This window comes from Plectropomus leopardus, chromosome 1 (genome assembly GCF_026936395.1).
Source record: "Plectropomus leopardus strain MGB_pleo_1.0 chromosome 1, ASM2693639v1, whole genome shotgun sequence".
In the NCBI taxonomy this organism is placed as follows: Eukaryota; Metazoa; Chordata; class Actinopteri; order Perciformes; family Serranidae; genus Plectropomus; species Plectropomus leopardus.
The window spans coordinates 1,709,429-1,730,310 of record NC_142176.1 but is presented as its reverse complement, the minus strand read 5'-3'; the positions used below and the strand labels follow the sequence as shown (position 1 = coordinate 1,730,310).

At 40.1% G+C, this 20,882-nt stretch overlaps 2 protein-coding genes across 5 annotated transcripts in view; both read left to right on the top strand.

Moving 5' to 3' along the window:
• The first annotated feature begins 294 nt into the window (after positions 1–294).
• Positions 295–15,376, top strand: kmt5b (lysine methyltransferase 5B). 4 transcript variants are annotated; one of them, XM_088077706.1, is made up of 10 exons: positions 295–444; positions 6,007–6,252; positions 6,349–6,496; positions 7,140–7,305; positions 7,391–7,500; positions 7,800–7,966; positions 9,161–9,180; positions 9,286–9,422; positions 9,980–10,179; positions 11,038–15,376. In XM_088077706.1, exons 2-10 carry the CDS (start codon positions 6,096–6,098, stop codon positions 12,519–12,521), a joined length of 2,589 nt encoding a protein of 862 aa, XP_087933832.1. In that variant the 5' UTR covers positions 295–444; positions 6,007–6,095; the 3' UTR covers positions 12,522–15,376. The 4 variants fall into 4 exon arrangements, with proteins under 4 accessions (XP_087933832.1, XP_087933897.1, XP_087933792.1 ...); XM_088077771.1 differs by lacking the exon at positions 295–444 and adding an exon at positions 451–759 and having other exon boundaries at positions 11,041–15,376; XM_088077666.1 differs by lacking the exon at positions 295–444 and adding an exon at positions 451–759.
• Positions 15,377–16,784: 1,408 nt separating this feature from the next.
• Positions 16,785–20,882, top strand: part of LOC121940759 (G2/mitotic-specific cyclin-B2-like) — a 4,941-nt gene continuing 843 nt past the window's right edge. The window contains exons 1-6 of the mRNA XM_088077811.1: positions 16,785–16,945; positions 17,246–17,380; positions 17,660–17,926; positions 18,687–19,082; positions 19,857–19,997; positions 20,088–20,198. Of these exons, the coding sequence (XP_087933937.1) occupies positions 16,919–16,945; positions 17,246–17,380; positions 17,660–17,926; positions 18,687–19,082; positions 19,857–19,997; positions 20,088–20,198 (1,077 nt within the window). The 5' untranslated portion in view covers positions 16,785–16,918. The remainder of the gene's footprint in view (positions 16,946–17,245; positions 17,381–17,659; positions 17,927–18,686; positions 19,083–19,856; positions 19,998–20,087; positions 20,199–20,882) is intronic.

Genomic DNA, 20,882 nt, shown 5'->3' with positions numbered 1-20,882 from the left:
CACCACCGTTGGGTTCTTTAGGAAGCGTAAAGAGGTTTGTTTATGCAGCACTACTTTTGTGTACATCCGACAATTACTGGCACAAACTAACAGAGCGATTTTCGGCATCTTTAAGTGACACGAGCCACAGAAACTTTTCAAAGCCGCTCACTGTTGGAGTTTCGGTTTGTGTCCTCGAGCTCTGAGTCCCGTTCCGGTCCCTTCGGAGGACAACGGCTGCGTATTTGTCAGATCTACTTTCTTGCGCGGATGGCTGCGCTGCGCCTCTCTCCCTGCCTCTCTCCGCCATCTTGAATTTTAATGTTAATTTCTTAAAAAAAAAAAAAAAAAAAAATAGAAATGTGTTTCCTGTGATATTTTCGTTTAAGGGTGTCGTGCCAATTTCGGATGAGTTTTTCGGAGTTATTTTGTGCGGGGAGCGTTTTTTCCGGCGGACGCGGCGCGGTGAGTGCTCCTGTTTGTTCTGCCTCCTGTTGTCGACTCGAGACATTTAACAACGCGTGAAAATGCTTTCAGATATTTAACTGCCAGCCTTCATCTGTGATAAATAATGTCCGCACCGAGCGTCCGCTTATCACGCCGTCTCCTCTGACCGCCACACATCGTGTCCGCTCAGCTATCGGCAAACAAACGCAACTTTTAATTCGCGTACGAACGTTAGATTTAGCATGTTAGCTTGATGCTAGCTAATGGCTTCCACATCAAACAACCGGAGCTAATGCAGCGTATGTTAGCCTGCTGCGGTCCAGCGCTGTGCAGGTAGGTACCGGGACATGTGTGCAGACAACTATTGATCACTGTCGATTATTTGATGCGCATTTTATCGTTAGTGTGAGAAATGGTTGTGTTTTTATCGACTGTTGTGTGCTGATGCTAGCTGACGGAAGCTAACTTAGCCTCCTGAAGTTTTGATGCTAGCTGGCTAACACAATCTAAGAAGTAACGTTTGTGTTTTGTGGTGTTTGAACTTTAAATGTTAGGGGGGTAAGTTTGAGTAAACTTGGCGTTTTAGTGCTTAATCAGCGGGATGTTAGCATGTTTAATGAAACAAGCCGCTTTGGATAAGAGACTGTATTCAGGTGTAATGTCAAGACGCTGAAGTTAGCTTCCGATTCGTAGCTTCCGATTTAGCAGTTAAGGGGAGATTTAAGGGAAAAGTAACTTAAACTGCACCGGCTTTTTGCACCTGTGCTGACAGCATGTTAGACATTTAAGGTAAAGTCTGAACGCTGTCTTAAATTTCAAAATGCAAAATAAGGAGGTCTCACTGCTGTTTTTCCTCACGTTGACCACAGTTAAGTATTATCTCAAAACCTGTTAAATTAAGACAAGTCAAACAGGACTACATTATCTCAAAGAGGTTTGATTTCTTAACAAATAAAAACACCAGATGAGGGCAATATACATGAAGAAGAGAAATGATCCAAACAGTATTGCCAAAACAATAATACAAAATTACCTGAAAGTAAGTAATAAAAAAGACAGTGTTAACAAAAACTATTTTTTTAGAAGACTGCTTTAAATTATTTATTGCATAAAATGTTTATTGTGTACAAGAAAATTACCACAAAATTAGTTCAAAAAAAGAAAGTAAAGTTAAAAGGTAGTTGTTTTTTTCAGGAGGAAATTATCCGGAAAAGAGAGCTTAAAATGTCAGCAGTTTTGCAACATTATTTTAAATATGTAATCAGGATCATTATTATAAATACAGTTTTTCCTAGATTTTAAAAATATGTTGTTTTATTTAATCCACAACTTTATTGCAATTTGTGAAACATTTTTTTGCCAAGCTGCTCATAGCCTTTTTTCAGTGTTTTTTTCCTGTGTTTTTTGGACTAGATTATCCCAGAGAAGCTAAATATTATTTAACCCTTTGAAACTTGAATAAAGTGGCTCGATTACTTTAAAAAAGGAAGGCGATCAGCAGAGGAAAAACAAATGACCCAAAACGACTTCTGGGATTTCTTTTAAAAAAACAACTGAAATTATCTGGAAAATGTGCTTAAATCTATAATACAGTTGTAATGTTATTTGATTTTTAAGTAGATGTTTGTCTTGTTGTTGTTCAATCTCCAATTTTATTGCAATTTGTGAAACATTTCCCTACAAGTTGTGCTTTGCCTTTTTCCTCCCATTTTTAAGATAAGATAATCCTTTATTAGTCCCACAGTGGGGAAATTTTTTTTCTTCACATTTTCAAAACTAGATTATCCCAAGGAAAGCGAAATATGATTTAAACCATTGTTTAAAATTTATGAAAACTTTTGTTCTGTTCAGAATCAGAATCAGAAAAAGATTTATTGCCAGGTATAGTTAACACAATACGAGGAATTTGTTCTGGTGGTTTGGTGCAACATAAATATAGAAAAAAAAAAAGAAAACAGATAAAATAGAAGATACAAATATAAAATATAACAATATAAAAGGTACAAGTCTAGTATTGATATTTACATTGAAATTCACATTTATACAGGTTTGAGTGCAACTTTTGTTGGTTAAAATGTAAAAAAAAAAAAAAAAAAGTCAAGTAAAGTAAAGTAAAAAGTCACCTGGCCCAATGGTGGTCTACATGTGGAAAAAGCACTCAAATCTTTTTTTTTTTCTTTTAACGTGTATTTACAAATAAAATCTAGGTTTCACAAATCTGAAATTGGGTTTTAAATAATACTTATTCTAATATTAAGTCCTTGTCTAGTCCAGGTTTGATCTGTCTGAAATACAGTGATTATTAACAGAGACCTGGTCTAAAGTTGTCTATATTTAAGGGGGAAAAAAATGAAATCTAACTGTTTTGCATTTCACATACAGAATAAATGTATCACAAATTGGAAATTGTTTTTAAATAATATATAGCCTCTGTGGGATAATCCAGTCCAGGTTTAACCTGTGTTAATACAGTGTTTCAGTGTTTATGTACATTTATCATTTATAATAATTAATGAAATTTTCAGTTTTTGCATCTTCACAAACATTGATTTTTTGAAGAAAAAAAATTAAACAAATGTGAGAGCGGGTTTCAGACAGCGCTTAGGCTTTACCTTAATTGTCTAACACGCTGTCACCACAGTCAAAGGAGCAAAAAGCAATTTAAGTTACTTGTCCCTTAACGCGCTCCTTAACAGTGAATGCGAAGCGAACTTCGGCGTCGTGTGTTGTGTTATCGTGAAATATCTCCACCCGTGTGTGAATCTGCCCCAGTCTTTGTGTTGACCTGCAGGTGAACTGGTAGTTTGTTTGTGATGTTGGTGGGTAACGTTGACTCTCGGTGGTTTATAGCCGGTGTCTGCTGGGAGCTAACCAGCTCACGGCCCGAGCATCTCCCGGTGTCGCCTCCCGGAGGCTAGCTCCATGCTAACGGTGCTAGCGGAGTGTGTTTGGGTGGAGAGGCGACAGTTAGCAAACAATGCGAAGCTGTAATTGATAACTAACACAATCTCGGCCTCGGCTGTCGTGTTTGTGGCCTTCGGGGTTTCCCCAGCTTCCCTGGTCCGGTGGCGTGTTGTGGTTTTATTGTTGCTAACGTTAGCCTCCGAGCCCTTTAATGCATCGATTACTAATGAGATGATGCTCCTCGCGACGCAATCAGACGCAGATTTATTGGCCAACTGTGTGTGTGCACATCGGCATTACTGAAGTGTAACTGCACATACAGGGGATTTGACTCAGGTGTGTTTCTCAGTGAACTTCCTCAGGAAAAAACAACAGCTAGAAACAAGGATAAGAAAGCTGGAGAGTGCCTTTGCATAAACCAGATATTATCTATAGTATGTGCGTGTATACATATCTGTATATTGTATATACAGCGTGCAGGACTGATGAAGACGTGTACATATTTTAAGATTGGTGCACTGAAAACTGCAGTTGCACATTTGGAAACTTGCGCATAAATGGACATAACAGCTAAAAACAGTCGGAACAAAGCTGGACAAACAAAAGCAAAGAATAGACAGGCAGAACTATAATGTACATAAATATGTAAAAACAGTTTTATATATATATATATATTTATATATATATATATAAAGGAACAAATGGCCAACAAAGACGAAAAAAATAAAATATATCAACTTTATGCAAGTTGTAAACAATAGTTAGAGCAAAGAAACAAATACTGTACATTTACATAAACCAGATGATTGTCTACATATGTGCATGTTTAAATATTTATATATTATATATTAAGCATGCAGGACTTACATTGACGATACAGATTACATTTCCATATTTTAAAATTGGTGCATTAAAAACTGCAGTTTCACACTTGGAAACTACATTACTCATGTGACACAAGTATAAATGTTATAGGATGTGTTTTATGTGATTCTTAATGTGATGATGATTCTGATTTATATCATCCATAAATTCACAAAGCATGTGTGTTTTTGTGACATTACTGTTGCACCTGACAGTGAGTCCGTGCATTATTCGGGAATACCACTGAGAGGCGCTGCAGGATCATTTTGTCCACTCACCATTGCTTTTCTACATGGGGAGTACTCAGAACTTTTACTTGAGTAAAAGTAGCAATAGCACAATGTAAAAGTACTTTTTAAAGTAAAAGCCCTGCATTCAAAAACTTGCAGTATGACAATATTGGGATCAAAATATATCAGAAGTAACTAAATTTTAAGTGCTCTTCATGTAGAATAGCCCATTTCAGTATATATGTGTATATAACTTTATCTTAAATAGTGAAGCATTAATGGCAATAAACACAGTAGAGAACATCAACAGTCAAGAGACATTAATAAAATAGCATAAACAACCATAAAAATCAGTGAAAAATATTAAGAAAATGTACAATATAGCTGTTATTTAAGATGAAAGAGTGAAATATTTTTGTTCATAAACGTGCAAAAGGTCAGTACAGAGAATATGTGCAATGTGCGGAGATAATCCCAAAGATGTGTGTTAAAGTCACACAATATGACCGATGAGGAAACGGTTCAAAGTCTCTTCTTAAAGTGTCCACATGTTGTCTGGACAGTCCTGCTTTTTCTGGGTGTGTGAGAGTGAACCGGCTGCTTGCAGATAAGTGTTGATTGTGATGCATATCCATGTAGGAGTATGGATTTGTTTTGTATGCTGTCCTATTTTATTTTATTTATTTTCTTCTGTTTGTTTTTGCTTTTTTATTTTTTTAATGTAATTTGTAATTATTTTATTTAGTAAATTGTTTATTTTTGTTATATTTGAATCTGTATATGAGACATTTGATTTGATGATCATAGGTGACATTATAAGTGGAAAAGCGTTCAATAAAATATTAATCATAAAAAAAAAATGAGCTATTATTATTATTATTATTAAGACACTTTTCTCGTATTTATCTTTAAAGCTGCTCCACTTGTGATCAAAACAAAGATGCAATTTAGTATAAAGTGAAACATGTAGGTTATTTCAGTTAACTGAGAAAAATGTAATTTTCTTTTCAGAGATGTGTGACAGATATGTCTCGCAACCAAGTCGCCAGAATAAATGTTGGCATTGCACTTTTCTGCAAACTACAGATGGGTTACATTTGTACATTATTGTATGTTTTGGCAATGCTTGTAGTTAATGCATGGCTAGGTCTACACTCCAAAAATAGTTGGTTATGGTTGCAAAAAGTTCTTTAAGTGGTTAAATCCCAGCAGAAAAAAGCAGGATTGACTTGGTGTAAAACAACTGCTTTCGTGGCACTGTGACTGGTGGAAACACAGCAGCAGGTCGCCTCAAAACACCTGTGGCTGACAACAAAGTCAGCTCAGATACGACGTTACTTTAGAAACGTTTATGATGTGTATGAAATGCACAAATGTAGCTTATTTGTGGTTTGCAGAAATGTACAATGCATTTTTTCTGGTGACTTTGCTGTCTCTTGTTAGTTTGATGATGGTTTCTTTCTTGTTAGTCTTCGAGCTTGCAGCGTATCCGCCTGTCCATTTCCATCCCATTTAGTTTTGGTGTAAAGTCATTAGATTTCTTGGCGTCTTATAATGTTTGTTGGCTCTTCTCTGCCTCCAGATTTCAAACTCTAGACCCCAGTCTTCCACACTCGAGAGTGTTTCTTCATCTCGGAGACTAAATGCAACTGGACCAGGGGGCTTGTGGGCATGAAGTGGCTGGGCGAATCCAAGAACATGGTATTAAATGGCAGACGACACGGAAACAAGTTGACCAGCGAGCAACACGCGAGCCAGACTCGCTCTCAGCACTCACAGCGGACGTCCCTGCGCCACAACAAGAACAGAAGCCGGCGATGTAGCCGCCGTGAGTTCACCGTGTCCAAAATGACAAATGTACAGGTCCTCCGTCCGTCACACACACTGACGCCACTCTGTCTTTTGTTGTTGTTTTTTTTTTCAGGGTTTAATGCAGCCAGTCTGGAGGCAGAGCGGCGCTATGTGCCCTCCTCAGGAATGACTGCCAAGGAGTTGTGTGAGAACGATGACCTGACCACGAGCCTCATCCTGGATCCGTACCTGGGCTTTCAGACTCACAAAATGAACACCAGGTCAGGACATCCGTCTTTAATTAAACCAGCGTTCATACAGCCATGAAAAACCTGCAAAAGTTGCGAAATTTTGTTTTACACATCTGTATAATAACACATGAAGAGTCGAAAATCCAATTTGTTGGTGATTTTTTAAAGAAAGAACGCCTTCCAAACCCGCGGGCCTGCGCATTTCTTGGAAAGGCTTTCTTTCTTAAAAAAATAATAAATAAAAATAATAAATAAGCAATTTTTTTCTTTACAGTTTGATTTTTTTTTCTTACATTTTTTGGGGGATTTTTAAAGAAAAAAAATCACCTTTAAAAAAAAAAAAGGTCATCAAAAAATATGAAAAAAAAAAACATTTAAAACTCACCCCAAATGTTTTTTATGGAAAAAAAATCTGATGTTCTGAATTCACTTTAAAAAATACTTTATCTTTGAAAAAGCTATTATATAGTAATGAGACAGAACCAATAAGGAGTATTGATGATCATTTCAGAGAAAGTATGGTCTTGACAATTTCCCTAAAAGTCCTGGAGAAGTCCTGGAAAATGCGTATGAACCCTGTTGAACACCTGTTGAGGCCTTCACACTGATTCTCCTTTAGATTACTGCTCCTGATTTTCATATTTGTCCTGTGCCGTTCATGTGTCCCTCGCAGATTTCGACCAATCAAGGGAAGACACGAGGAGCTGAAGGACGTCATCGAGCGCTTCAAGAAACACGACAACTTGGAGAAAGCTTTCAGAGCTCTGACCACCGGAGACTGGTCCCGAAATCTTTTCCTCCACAAGACGAAAGCTCAAGAGAAGCTCTTCAAGCAGCATGTAAAGAACACAATCTCAGACTGTCCCTTTTGTTTTTGTTTCAGCGTCAGAAACAGTCACATGACTAACGTGTTGTTTTGCACAGGTGTTCGTGTATCTGCGGATGTTTGCCACAGACAGCGGCTTTGAGATTCTCCCGTGTAATCGATATTCATCGGAGCAAAATGGAGCTAAAATTGTGGCAACAAAGGAATGGTGAGGACATCTTGCCAATAATTACTTCAGATTATAACAGCACCTGCTGTCATTAACCCCCGCACACACAATGCATTTAACCGATCTAACGTTTACCTCCCTCTTTTTCTCACTATCTTTTAATATTTTGTGCTGTTTTACGTACTGTACGTGTGTAGATGTTTGTCAGAGTCGACTGAAACGTGTCACTTTACTTTATTTATTAAAAAAGAAAATAATTACAGTTATTTTAAAACGCTCAGTCAAGCGGCCTGCTGTTTCTGTGTGTAACAAACCGTTCCCCTTGTGCTGTTTTACAGGAAAAGAAACGACAAGATCGAGTATCTGGTCGGGTGCATCGCCGAGCTCTCAGAGAGCGAGGAAAACTTGCTGCTCCGTCACGGAGAGAACGACTTCAGCGTCATGTACTCAACCCGCAAGAACTGTGCGCAGCTGTGGCTGGGACCAGCTGCGTTCATCAATCACGGTATTAATCACTGCAGGTCTTATCGTTTTTATTCGTCGCGCTCATGAAAATGCAATGCAACAATCAGATTTAGATTCGGAAACACTTTAACGCGTTCCAGCGAGAAGAAAACGTTTTTTATGTTATTTGACCAGCTCCCGTTTAACACTTATAAAGAAAAGAAACAGATGTTCTGTCGATTACTCAAAAAACAAGACTCAGTAAACTCAGAGAGAAAAATCAAGACACAAAAAGTCACCGTCAATAAGGGGACAGATTTGACCTGACAGCTTCATATAGTCTAATTATTTTGTCTTTATACATGTTAAACTGAAAAACACTTTAAATCATTCGGTTAAGAATTTCACAGTTTGAAATGCACATCTGCTTTCATGTGCAAATCGAGCCTAAAATTCGTGTCGTGTTTCTCGTCCTCTGACATAAAAACACACAACTTTTGTAAGTTTCCTGATATTGATAATGATAATAATAACAATAACAGATTTTATTTATAATGCACTTTACATTTGAAACAAATCTCAAAGTGCTACATGATAAAATATTTAGCATAAAAAACAATTAGTACTCTGATTGTACTCAACTTTTTGCCTTCTACATAAATAACGATGTAACTCAACTAAATCTTTAAGTTTTCAAAAATCCTGGCGTAATAAAAAATTCTGTTCTTTCTGCTCTTTTTTGTAACATGAATAATGACTTCATATCACTAACAAACGTGTTGTTTCACACCTCCACACAGTAAATAAAGTACAGTGAACAGTACAGGATTCTCATTGCCTCGTACTCTAATAAGTACTTTGCTTTAAAAAAAAAAATACTCTGGGACACCTTTGTCTTTACATGTGCTATGTGAGATTTTCATGACGGTTTATCACACCCAAAAATCTAAATTGAGGAATTCCTTCAATGTAACTTACGTGTCTAGACAATGAAACCATTTCATCCTTTTTTCGATTGGCAAAAACGTATTTTTGTTCACATTTAAGGGTGACTTATTCTCGTCAAGCTGTCTTTTAAGTTTGAGTATCTAATTTTTAATACTTCATACATTTAAATCTCCTGAACTAAATACAAACAATACAAACTGCAATATATTTCACATATTTCATTGGTATACAAAATAAAAATAGAATCAGTGAATGAAGTAAATCTTTTATAATAACACTAACTTCACTGTCTTTCTTCTTTTTTCAGATTGTCGACCAAACTGCAAGGTAATTTCTTTAAAAGGTCTTTTAAAAAGTCATTGGATCAGCTGTAGTTTCATGTAAGACGCTCCATAAATTAACATTGTTTTTTTGTGGTTTTTTTTGGTGCAGTTTGTGTCGACAGGACGGGACACGGCCTGCGTGAAGGTTCTGAGGGACATCGAACCGGGAGAGGAAATCTCGTGTTATTACGGAGACGGGTTTTTTGGGGAAAACAATGAATTTTGTGAATGCTATACATGTGAACGGTAGGTGTGACAACAGAAACACTGTACACAATGTCGTCAAAATGTTACATGCACATTATGAGTTCATAGACTTTTTAAGGCACCCTTAACCCTTTGAAACCTGAGCAAATTAGCTTGATTTCATTCAAAAACTCTGAAAAAAGTAATGAGAAACTTGACAAGAAATGTCCCAATAATTTGCAAGAAATTACTAAAAAAAAAAAAAAAAGTTGCAAGAAAATTACCTGAAAAAAGGAGCAAAAATAGAAAGAAGACAAAAATGCAAAAATAAGGAAATGACCTGGGCGTCTGAATTCAGCACAAGAAAACTGATGTCGTTCCAGGTTTCAAAGGGTTAAGTTTGATCTCACTGCAACATTTACTGCTGCAGTGATGCTGCGAGTTGGATGTGATGACTGATGTGCAGAGGAGGAAAATGAAACTTAAAAGCAAACGTTTCTGCAGTAAACCTGTTGAGGGTTTTGATGATAATGTATTTGTGCTCTAGAACGTAACCACTGACAAACTCCACTTTTCTGTTACCGTTTTACGGATTAATCTGTTTTATGGTGGTGCAGGCGGGGCACTGGTGCTTTCAAATCCAAAGCTGGCCTGCCAGTGGAAGTGCCGGTGATCAACAGCAAGTACGGGCTGCGGGAGACGGACAAGCGGCTCAACAGGCTGAAGAAGCTGGGGGAGGGAAACCGGAGCTCCGACAGTCACTCTGTAGGCTCCCACACCGACGTCGACTCTCAGGAAATGCCAAAAACACATCAGTGTAAGAGTCCTGTAAATATTTAACGCTGTTGCCATAGTTACTGCACGGGTTCAGACCCCAAACTCTATAACCGAAGCGGAGATGCAGAATAGAAAGACAGACGCACATATAAGTATAAAAATTTAATGCACTCTCTTTGCTCGGGGGGCCGCTTTTGCAAAATGACAGGAGGCCAGGGGCCAGTCACAGCGGCCCCACACGTTTCCAGGATTTTAGGACATTTCTAGAGTTTTACATTTCTGGGATTTTAGCCCGTGTCAAAGATTTTAGGATGTTTTGAGTATTTCAGTGCATTTCTGGGATTCAAGACTTCTTTTTATCATAGGACATTTCTTGTATAATAGGACATTTCTAGGATTTTTTTATTTTAGAACATTTATAGGAATGTAGACATTTGGAGGATTTCAGGACATTTGGAGTACTTCAGGATGTTTCAAAGATTTAAGGATATTTCTGGGATTTAAGAACATAACTCGGATTTTTATGTGATACACAAGCTCTATTTTGATGCACTCTGGCACTTTATGTTTACTAAAAGTACAAAAACAATTCAAAGTGTGAAAAACTTTATTTTACTGTGAAGAAAAAAAAGGGTCGGGGGCCACACAGCACCTACTGGGGGTCAGATTGGAGCAGTAACTTGAATATCACATCTGTAAAGTGATGAACGATCAATTTCTTCATTTTGGGGATTTTTACAATCATATCTAGCTGTTTTATCATTCTCAGTAAAGTTAAACTATTGATGCTGAAGAAATATCATATTAGATTTACTAAATATCATCCAGTAAACGCGTGTAGGCGGCTTTCTAAAAAATGTTTTCCAAAAGTAACGTGCAACCTTTTCTGTCTCCCCAGCAGCTGCCAGAAAAAGAACATCATCATCATCATCTGGCCTGAAGTATAAAAACAGGACTCAATCCAGACAGACTTTGTCCAGAGCCCTAACTACCTCATGTTCAAAACAAGGTCGTGTTAACAATAACAGGGTACCAAAGAGACTAAAATCCCAATCCAAGCCTTCACTAAGTAAAGTCCAGTTGCGGAGTCGCAGGCGGGGTGCGGAGCCCAAGGCGTTGGCCAAAGGGGAGACTTGCCAGCTGGGTCTCAGGGACTCAAAGGTGTCGCTGTGTAAAGGCGTCACCGTGAAGAAGGAGAAGGACGGACAGGAGCTGGTGCAGCAGACGTTAGGCCAGCGGGGCTGCCTCACCCGCAACGCCGTCAAAGAAAACGGCAATCTGCAGCACGTGCAGGGCAGCGAGGGCAGCCAGTGTTCAACGTACAGAACTCGCAGGTCCACACGGACCCTGGTCAAAGCCCAGGAAACGGCCGCTGGCTTTAAGCTGGAGCCCAGCGCGATGGACGGCTTGAGCCCAGTCCCTGGTGGAGTGGTCATCAAAACGGAGCCGGCTGACATGGAGGAGTACCTCCGCCACGGAGCGGGACTGGAGCCGCCGCCGTTAGACCCCGGCTACACCAGGAGAGGCTCGTGCACCAGGCGGAAACGGCTGACACGGCTCAGGACTGAGCGGACGATTAAACGTGAGGACTCGTACGGTGAGCCGTTCATGCCGGTGGCCGGTGGCCACGCCGCCAACTTCTCAGACTGTGGTAACGTGCTGCTGAGCTTCGCCGACCGGCACCGGGACTACAACGGGGTTTCCAACGGCGGAAAATCCCTCCGCAGGGACAAGGGTAAGAGCGGCTGTCGGTCGCAGGACAAGGGGAAGAAGAAGCGTCAGATCACACGATACGACGCTCAGCTGATCCTCGAAAACAACACGGGCATCCCCAAACTGACGCTCCGCCGGCGGAGGGACAGCAGCAGTAGCAAGACCAACGACGCCAACGACCCCATCGGCTCCTCCAACCTCTCTGCCTCCACGGTCAACTCGGCCTCTTCCAGCAAAATCAGCATCAAGTTCAGCAAGGACCACGACAAGGACAAAGGCAGCTCGTACATCGCCAAGCTGAATAACGGCTTTGCGCCGGTGGTCCACAGTAACGCCACCAAGCTGAAGATCCAGCTGAAGAGGGAGGACGATGCTCGGAGAATATCCCAGACCAAGGCCGACCAGATGTCCTATAACGGGGACATGGGCCCGAGTCTGGAGGCCAGGAACGGTGGACATCGGACACAGAAGGTCCTGGCGGAGCCGTCGTCCGAAGAGGACGACGACGAGGAAGAGGATGACGACGACTACTTCGACAACGAGTTCGAAGACGATTTCATTCCACTTCCTCCAGCGAAGCGCCTCCGACTCATCGTGGGCAAAGACTCCATAGACATCGATATCTCCTCCAGGAGGAGAGAGGATCAGTCTCTGAGGCTCAATGCATAAGCTGTGGAGCTCGCCGCTCCCCCCCACCCCCCCACCTGTAAATAAGGACGACTCGCTAATCAACTGTTGTGTTGATGTAAAAGAAGTACAGTAATTTAAAAACAAAAAAATTGCTGAAAAAGTAAGAATGAACGTTAATAGAAGGTGCTGTTGACCTAAAACAAATCTCTGTTGTTCACTTGTGTTCATTGTTGAGTTTCTTGTGTAATTTTAGTTGTTATGAAAACAAATTATATTAATTAATTAAGCTAAAATTTACTCACTCAGTCCTTTCAATCTGCACACGATGCTAAATGTTCCCTGCAGGAATCTGACCGAACGCCCTCGTGTTGTTTCTGAATAATCTGGCCCAAAGTGAAAAACGAGAATTTGTTTTAAGTTCAACTCTTCCTTTGAGTGAATGCACTTGTTATATTCATAACGGACATGGATATTGTAGAAAGTGTACAGTATGGTGACTATCCCCTCTGTCTCATAGGCAGGTTTTTATGAAACGTTTGATTTCTGTCTCATAGTTTGTAATTTTTGTGTGATGATGAACCTCGCTGAGCGTACGGCGGCGTGGTGTGGTTGGTCCAGAGGCATTATGCGATCAGTCCGTCGCTTCATTTGGAGTCGGGAGCCATGTTTTCATTATCTCAGCAGTTCTGGTGAAGAATCGCTTATCAGTCCCTCCAGGATTTCACAGGCTGAAAAAGCCTCATTTCACAGCAGCTTTTCTGAAAGAACGTCATGAACGTTGCCAGGTTTGTTTGTTTGTTTTGGTTTTTTTTTTTACAATGAAAATTTGGTAAAGACAAAAATATTAGTGATGAAAAGAATAATTACATTTTTAAGCTTTTTTTGTGCAATTTCTTTTTTTTTTCTTTTTCTTTTTGCAGTGAAAATTCAGGGGCACATGAAAATTGAAAAAATATTTCTGATGACAGAATAATTATATTTTTAAGCTTTTTTTGTGCTTTTTTTTTTACTTATCTGTTTGTTTTTTCTTTTTTTGTGCTAATATTCAAGTAATTTTCTTGTACTTCTTGTGATTTCTTGCTTATTTTTGGGTCGGTTCCTCTCAAGTCGCTCATTGCCGTCTTACTATGCTTTTCAGAAAAATCCAGCCAATTTTCTGAGGTTTCAAAGGTTTATTATCGGACACCGAGCTGCTAATCTCACAACAAACAGCTCCACTGTCGTTAAACCTCTTAATATCTGTCGGGTAACGTGCTGCTTACAGTTAGCCCTGTCACCGTGGGTGTGTCTCATGATAAACGGAGAGAGCGGAGGAGCCGAGCTCTCACCTGATTTAAGTATTAAAATTTGAAGTAAAGTTTTTCTGATTTGACAAAATTGTAAAGTCTTGCAGAATTCACGGGTCACTGGCTGCGTAAATCCTGGAGGGGCTGACTTGAATTCCAGTAAATCACAAATTATTATCATCATTATTTACCGAGTACGTTAATCATTTTTCTCTCTGTAGACGTTCAATCATGCTTCTGTCCGACCTTTATTCACCACAAACAGCTGTCGCCGTTATTACGTCAAACACGCACCAAAACGTGCTGCAAAAATCTGAGCGTGTGTTGGCAGTAACGACGTGCGTGTGCAGCTACAGTGTGTGTTCAGTTTGTTTACAGTTGTCACAGTTATGACACGAACAATTTAAACGGAGCCGCAGAGTTTTTCCCAGTGAATCGACTCCAGAGCGCTGTAAATAAATTAATTAATTAAGCTGCAGAAGTCCAAAAAATGAAAAGCACACAGGGTTTGATAATCATCGGAGTAAAGACTGAGTGTTCGGAGCTGCTGAATAATGAGAACATGGCACAAAAAAACAAAAACAAACCAAATCCATACATTAAGGCTACCTATATGCTTTTTAAAATCTGAAAAGTAATGTACAGAAAGACTGGCTCACAGCTCGACATTTATTTAAGCCCAGTCTCACTTTTAATTTATCTGATTTTTGGACGTTAACAAGGTCGAGTTTGGGGAGGAAAAATCACGTTGTCTGAAATGTTTTTTTGTTTGTTTTTTTAGCGTAGAATCGTGTATTATTTTCTCTATGGTGCTACTTTTGTTTCCTCACCATCGTGTTTGAGTTTCTGTCATGTTTAACTCTTTATGGTGGCAGCATTAACTTCCAACAGGCCCCCAAAAAAATCTGCAGAAATTCACGATACCAGTTGTGTTTGTAGCCTATTTATTTTATTTTTAGTTTGCAGGAGAAAAAAAGGTAGAAAAACAGTCGATCCAACAGCATTAGGTGCCTTAACAAAGAGCTTTTGGACACATTTAGACCAAATTTGTAACTAATCGATGAAAAGTGACAATGCGAAGCCATCTGCTCCCCCGAGAAATATTGAAACACTTCACTGTCAGTCCTTCTGTATATTATTTAATTTTTGTTTCTGTGTGGAAATAAACAAACTGTCCAACAGATCAAGGGATCAACTGAGATCGAATGTTAACCCACGTCTCCTCCCCGTGTTAATATGTACTGTTCATATCACCAGCAGCTAATTCACCTGTTCTGATCCTGGCTCAGTCCTCGTCAGTCGGACGTCTCCATCCTACACTGTAAACTGTTCCAGGTGTAACGTCTGTGTGGTCTTTGTCCAATAGACAGCTGTCAAGATTTCCAATTGATTCAAAAAATTCAAAAAAAAAAAGAAAAAAAAAAGAAGAAAACAATGTGAATAGTTTGCGGACATTTTAGCGTGTTGCGTGGGTAGTGGGAAACGTAAAGAGAATTAAAAATGGACAGTGCATATATTGTCCGATATGTAAATCATGTGAACACATCTTGTACTTATTTAACAGTTTTGAATACTTGAAAACTATATAAAGTTTCTTTGTGACTCTTGTTTCCGGAGCCTGTTTGAGGTCGGCTGGATGTTGATGTCAGAATTTTTATTTTTTATTTTTTATGTCTTCATTGAAGTATAAATATGGTCCAGTGTTCATACTGACATGAAAAAACAGGATAATCTGCAAAAAGCAATTTCCAGGTCTTGAAACAATTTGGAAAGACTAAACATAAAATGAAAATCTCAACTTTTTTTTTTTTTCTAAAAAATCGCCAAGAATTTTAAAGGAAAAAAAGCCCACAATTTTTTAAAAATTAAAGAAAAATATAGAAAATGAATCATAGAAAAGGAAATTGAATAGCCCTCCCCCTTAAAAATTAAACACCAATATTTTTTCAAAGAAAAAAAATGCTAACATTTTTTCTTTTAATTAATTTAAAGACAAAAAAAGGGGCAAAAATTATGCATGCGGGTTTGGAAAGCATGTTCTCTCTTTTTTTTTTTTTGTTTAAATTGAGCCTCTTTTTCTTTAAAATATCCCTAAAATGTAAAGAATGGAAATGGGCCACATTTTTTCTTTAAAAAAAAATCATCAAACATATTTTCTTTTTAAGAAACCATGACTGCAGATTTTTAAAACACGTTTTCTTTAAAAATCTGCCACAAAAAAAACTAAACCGTTATTTAAAGTTGTGTGCCCCAATGATTAAAAGTTATTTGACATGCCTCACCCTTTTTGTACCACCCCCTCCCTTCTCATAATTAACGAACAGTTCCTACGTTATTTTTGAATATTCAATTCTGATCGTTTTCTCATTATTTTTTCTCAGAAATATATACTTTAAAAATCTATGATATACAATGACAAAGAACTAAAAAGGTGTATCGGTGGTTGTTTCAGATAATGTGTGGTCTTTAAAATTTGCCTGAAAGTCCTGGAAATGTATTGTTAAAAATGTGTATGATTCCTGATGTTCTTTTCATTTTTCACAGGTACCACCAGTTGATGTTGATGTTTTTGTACAATTTAAAATACACAAAATGTTGCTAAAATACAAAATAGTTACTAAAAACATAGTGGCATTTAAAGGGCTAAAATTATGAGTATTTCATGATTTTTTGATAAACAGATTAGGACTGATGTTGGTTGAAAAAAATAACTCTGAAAGTACAAAATATTATTTATTTATAACATGCCTTAATTTCAAACCAGTTTGTAAAAAAATCCCAAATATAAAATATGTGATTTATACAGAGAATGTACATTTGTATAAAAAATATAAAATTATGTTTTTTAAATGTGTTCATCATGCTGCATTACAATGTACAATCTGTTACGCATTATTAGTAGTATTACTTTTGTTTTACTTTTATTATTATTCAATTTCCGTCTCTCTGACCTCATTGGCTGTCAGCCAATCAGGAGCGTCCTCTGGGAGCAGGAACCAATCAGATGAGGCGGAGCGCTATTTGAAAGCTGCTGGTCTCCGTGTTGTTTACCTGCAGAAATCTCCGGTGTTCACGGAGCTCGTCGGTAAATCTGTCCGGTCGGAGCTGAAAATAAATCACCGGCTCGTGTCGTCAAGTCTCCGTTCAAACATGACGTCAGTGGAAGCGCGTGCTGCGGTGAGTAAACTTTATTTATTTCCGCTTCGGTAATGTTAGCTCAGTTAGCATGGTTAGCTAACGGCAGCGGCTGCTCCTCTTTCTCCTCCCGAGGTTCTCCTCCCGAGGTTCTCCTCCCGAGGTTCTCCTCCCGAGGTTCTCCTCCTGAGGTTCTCCTCCCGAGGTTTTATTAAGTTTGATAAAGGTTTTTAGGTGACTCTTCACACCGGGTCACGTTACTGAGGTGTGTGTGTGTGTGTGTGTGTGTGTGTGTGTGTGTGTGTGTGTGTGTGTGTGTGTGTGTGTGTGTGTGTGTTGCAGCGGCTCGCGGCCGCAGAGAGGCCGCTGAAGACGGTGAAAGCGTCCGCAGGTGTGAGGAGAGCTGCTCTGGGAGAGATCACCAACAACATCACCAACAACATCACCGGCAACATCACCGGCAACATGAACACAAAGGTAACTATATCTACAGCGAGGCAACATCCCCGCCGGTAGGTGTCGCTCCGGAGCCGTGAACACCTGTGAACACCTGTAAACACCTGTGAACACCTGTAAACACCTGTGAACACCTGTAAACACCTGTGAACACCTGTGAACACCTGTAAACAGGTGACTTCACTGTGGAAAACTCGTCCTGCTGCTCAAACGTGTTTGTATTTCTTTAAATCTAACGAACCTCTCAGCCCGACACTCCACACAAACTCTGAACGTCTGAAACTGTATTTTCTTCATCAGCGGACCAAAGTAAAACCGCCTGGTGCCCAGAAAGCGAAACCAGCGGCTCCTCCGGCGGTCCGGGTCCCGGTCCCGGTCCCGGCTCCCGCGGACCCCGCCCCCCCGGCGTCAGAGGCCGACGTGTCCACGAAGGAGGAGGAGCAGCTGTGCCAGGCGTTCTCGGAGGCGCTGCTCAGCGTGCAGGACGTGGACGAGCAGGACGCCGACCTGCCGCAGCTGTGCTCCGAATACGTCAAAGACATCTACAGCTACCTGCTGCAGCTGGAGGTGATTCCTGCTCCGTCAGCAGCTGCCTGCTGCTCCGTCTGTGCACGGACTCTCAGCAGCTGCAGCCAGGCTTCACTCTGACACATGCTGTCGTTTTGGTTTATTGAAAAAAAAAAATTACCAACATTTTTTCTTTAAATGTCACCTTTTTTAAAGAAGAGAAAAATAACTTTTTTTTAAAAAAAGAACAAAAACAAAAGTTTTTTTTCTTTTTACAGGAAAAAAAGCCTTTTATTTTATTTTTCTTTCTCACAAATTTTCTTTAGGGAAAAATTCTTTCTAAATATTTTTTTTATCGCCAGAATTTTTTAACTAAATAGGCCTTCCACACCAAAAGTTCTTTAAAGAAAAAAACTTTTTTTCTTTCAAAATCACCCACTTTAAAAAAAAATAATAATAAATTACACAAAATTAAAAAAAACATTTAAGCTAATTTTTTTTTAAAGAAAAAAAAGCCAACATTTTTATTTTAAAAATGTTTAAATAGGAAAAAAGAGAGGAAAAAAACTGCCTTCCAAATCTTCCTATATATATTTTTTAAATCACCTAAAAGAAAAATTGCCATAAAACTGTAAAGAAAACATGCCTACGATTTTTAAGGGGGAAAATGCATTTTTTTGTCTTTTATAAATTGCCAGACATTAAAAGATGGGCTTTAAAAATAAAGTTTAATCGCCAAAATTTTGAGGCCATTTGTGCACTTTAACTCTGGACTCTTCGTCCTGTGAACGTGTTAAAAAGGCGTCTGAACTCTTCACAGGTGCAGCAGGCGGTGCGAGCGAACTACATGCAGGGTTACGAGATCACGGAGCGCATGCGCGCTCTGCTGGTGGACTGGCTGGTCCAGGTTCACTCCAGGTTCCAGCTGCTGCAGGAGACTCTGTACCTCACCGTGGCCATCCTGGACCGTTTCCTGCAGGTACAGCCGGTGTCTCGCAGGAAGCTGCAGCTGGCCGGCGTGACGGCCATGCTGGTGGCGTGTAAATACGAGGAGATGTACGCTCCGGAGGTGGGAGACTTCGCCTACATCACAGACAACGCTTTCACCAAGTCTCAGATCCTGGAGATGGAGCAGCTGGTCCTGAGGAGCCTCAACTTCCAGCTGGGACGTCCTCTTCCTCTGCACTTCCTGCGACGGGCCTCCAAGGTCGCCGACGTGAGTCCACGCATCAGTTCCCCTAAAATACTTACAGTCAAGGTGCTGGACGGCGTGCGGACGCAGAGCTCCAGCGTTCATCGGGTCTGGGGTTTTCAGGGTGTCAGAGTGCAGCTCACTTTAGAAATGTTCAGGAGCAGACTCGCCCCTGACCACCAACACTCGGCTCTGAGAGAAAAAGCTGCAGGTCTTAGTCTCTGTGGACCTGATGCAGGTGTTTCAGACCACACCTGTGGTCCTGATGCAGGTCTTTCAGACCACACCTGTGGACCTGATGCAGGTCTTTCAGACCACACCTGTTTGAGCTTTAAAGCAGCTGCTGAGAGGGAAGCTGCTGCAGAAAGCTGCCTAATGACGTGCACACAATCCTGTCACACGAACTCATCAGAATTTTATTTTGTTTTTCTTTTTTAATCATTTTTTTTTCTCTTATTTTCAGCTAATTTTATTGTCCAGAAACAAAAAAGGTGTTTTGTTTTGTTGTTGTTTTTTTTTACTTTTTCTTTTTGCTTATTTTCAGGTAATTTTTTGTAACTTGAAATAAGTTTTTGCTCATTTTTGGGGTTCGTCTTGTTAAGTTGGCGTAGGCGTCTCACGGTGTTTTTGAAAGAAATGACGTGTGTGTGTGTGTGTGTGTGTGTGTGTGTGTGTGTGTGTGTGTGTGTGTGTGTCTGTGTGCGTGTGTGTGTGTGTGTGTGTGTGTGTGTGTGTGTGTGTGTGTGTGTGTGTGTGTGTGTGTGTGTGTGTGTGTGTGTGTGTGTGTGTCTGTCTCAGTCTGATGTAGAGAGACACACTCTGGCCAAGTACCTGATGGAGCTGACCCTCCTCGACTACGACATGGTCCACTATCGTCCCTCTGAGGTGGCCGCTGCGTCTCTGTGTCTGTCCCAGCTGCTGCTGGACGGCGTGTCCTGGGTGAGTCCCGCACGCTCAAACACCGAAACAAACTCTTTAACGTGTGTAACTGAATTTTAGCGTTTTTTGAATCCGTCTGTCTGCTCTCAGTCTCCGACGCAGCAGCACTACTCCACCTACGACGCCGCTCACCTGAAGCCCATCATGCAGCACATCGCCAAAAATGTTGTGACGGTAAACGAGGGGAAGACAAAGTTCCAGGTGAGTCGACCGACAGGAAACACGACAACTTCAGATTATGAGCTCAGATTAACCCTTTAGAGACTGTGTCTCATTTTAGTCTCTTTTCTTCTTCCTGTTGTGATAACTGTGTGTGTGTTGATGCATGTGTCCTAAATGTAGTCCAGATTGTGTATTTGAGTGTAATCAGTGAATTTGCAGCTCAGCTCCTACAATAAGTCTAAAATACACTGTGGAAACTAAATAGTTACATTCAGACTGTTCAGGTCCAAAAATGCTCCATTGAAACCCATTCAAACTGACATTTTTGATCCCACAGCCATCAGAGCAGAAAAACAGGACTTGTATTATTTCTGGGTGTCATTCTGGGCTTTTGACTCTGAATTTGTCATTTTGACTATTTTCCACCTGATGAGGTCATTTTGACCATATTTGGCATCTGGAGGAAATACATGCTATTTCCACTAGGTGACCTGTCACAGTCAATGTAGCTGCTGATCACTGACATATCCCAGACTGTTAGCAGCTACACTCACACACTGACATATCCCAGACTGTCAGCAGCTACACTCACACACTGACATATCCCAGACTGTCAGCAGCTACACTCACACACTGACATATCCCAGACTGTCAGCAGCTACACTCACACACTGACATATCCCAGACTGTCAGCAGCTACACTCACACACTGACATATCCCAG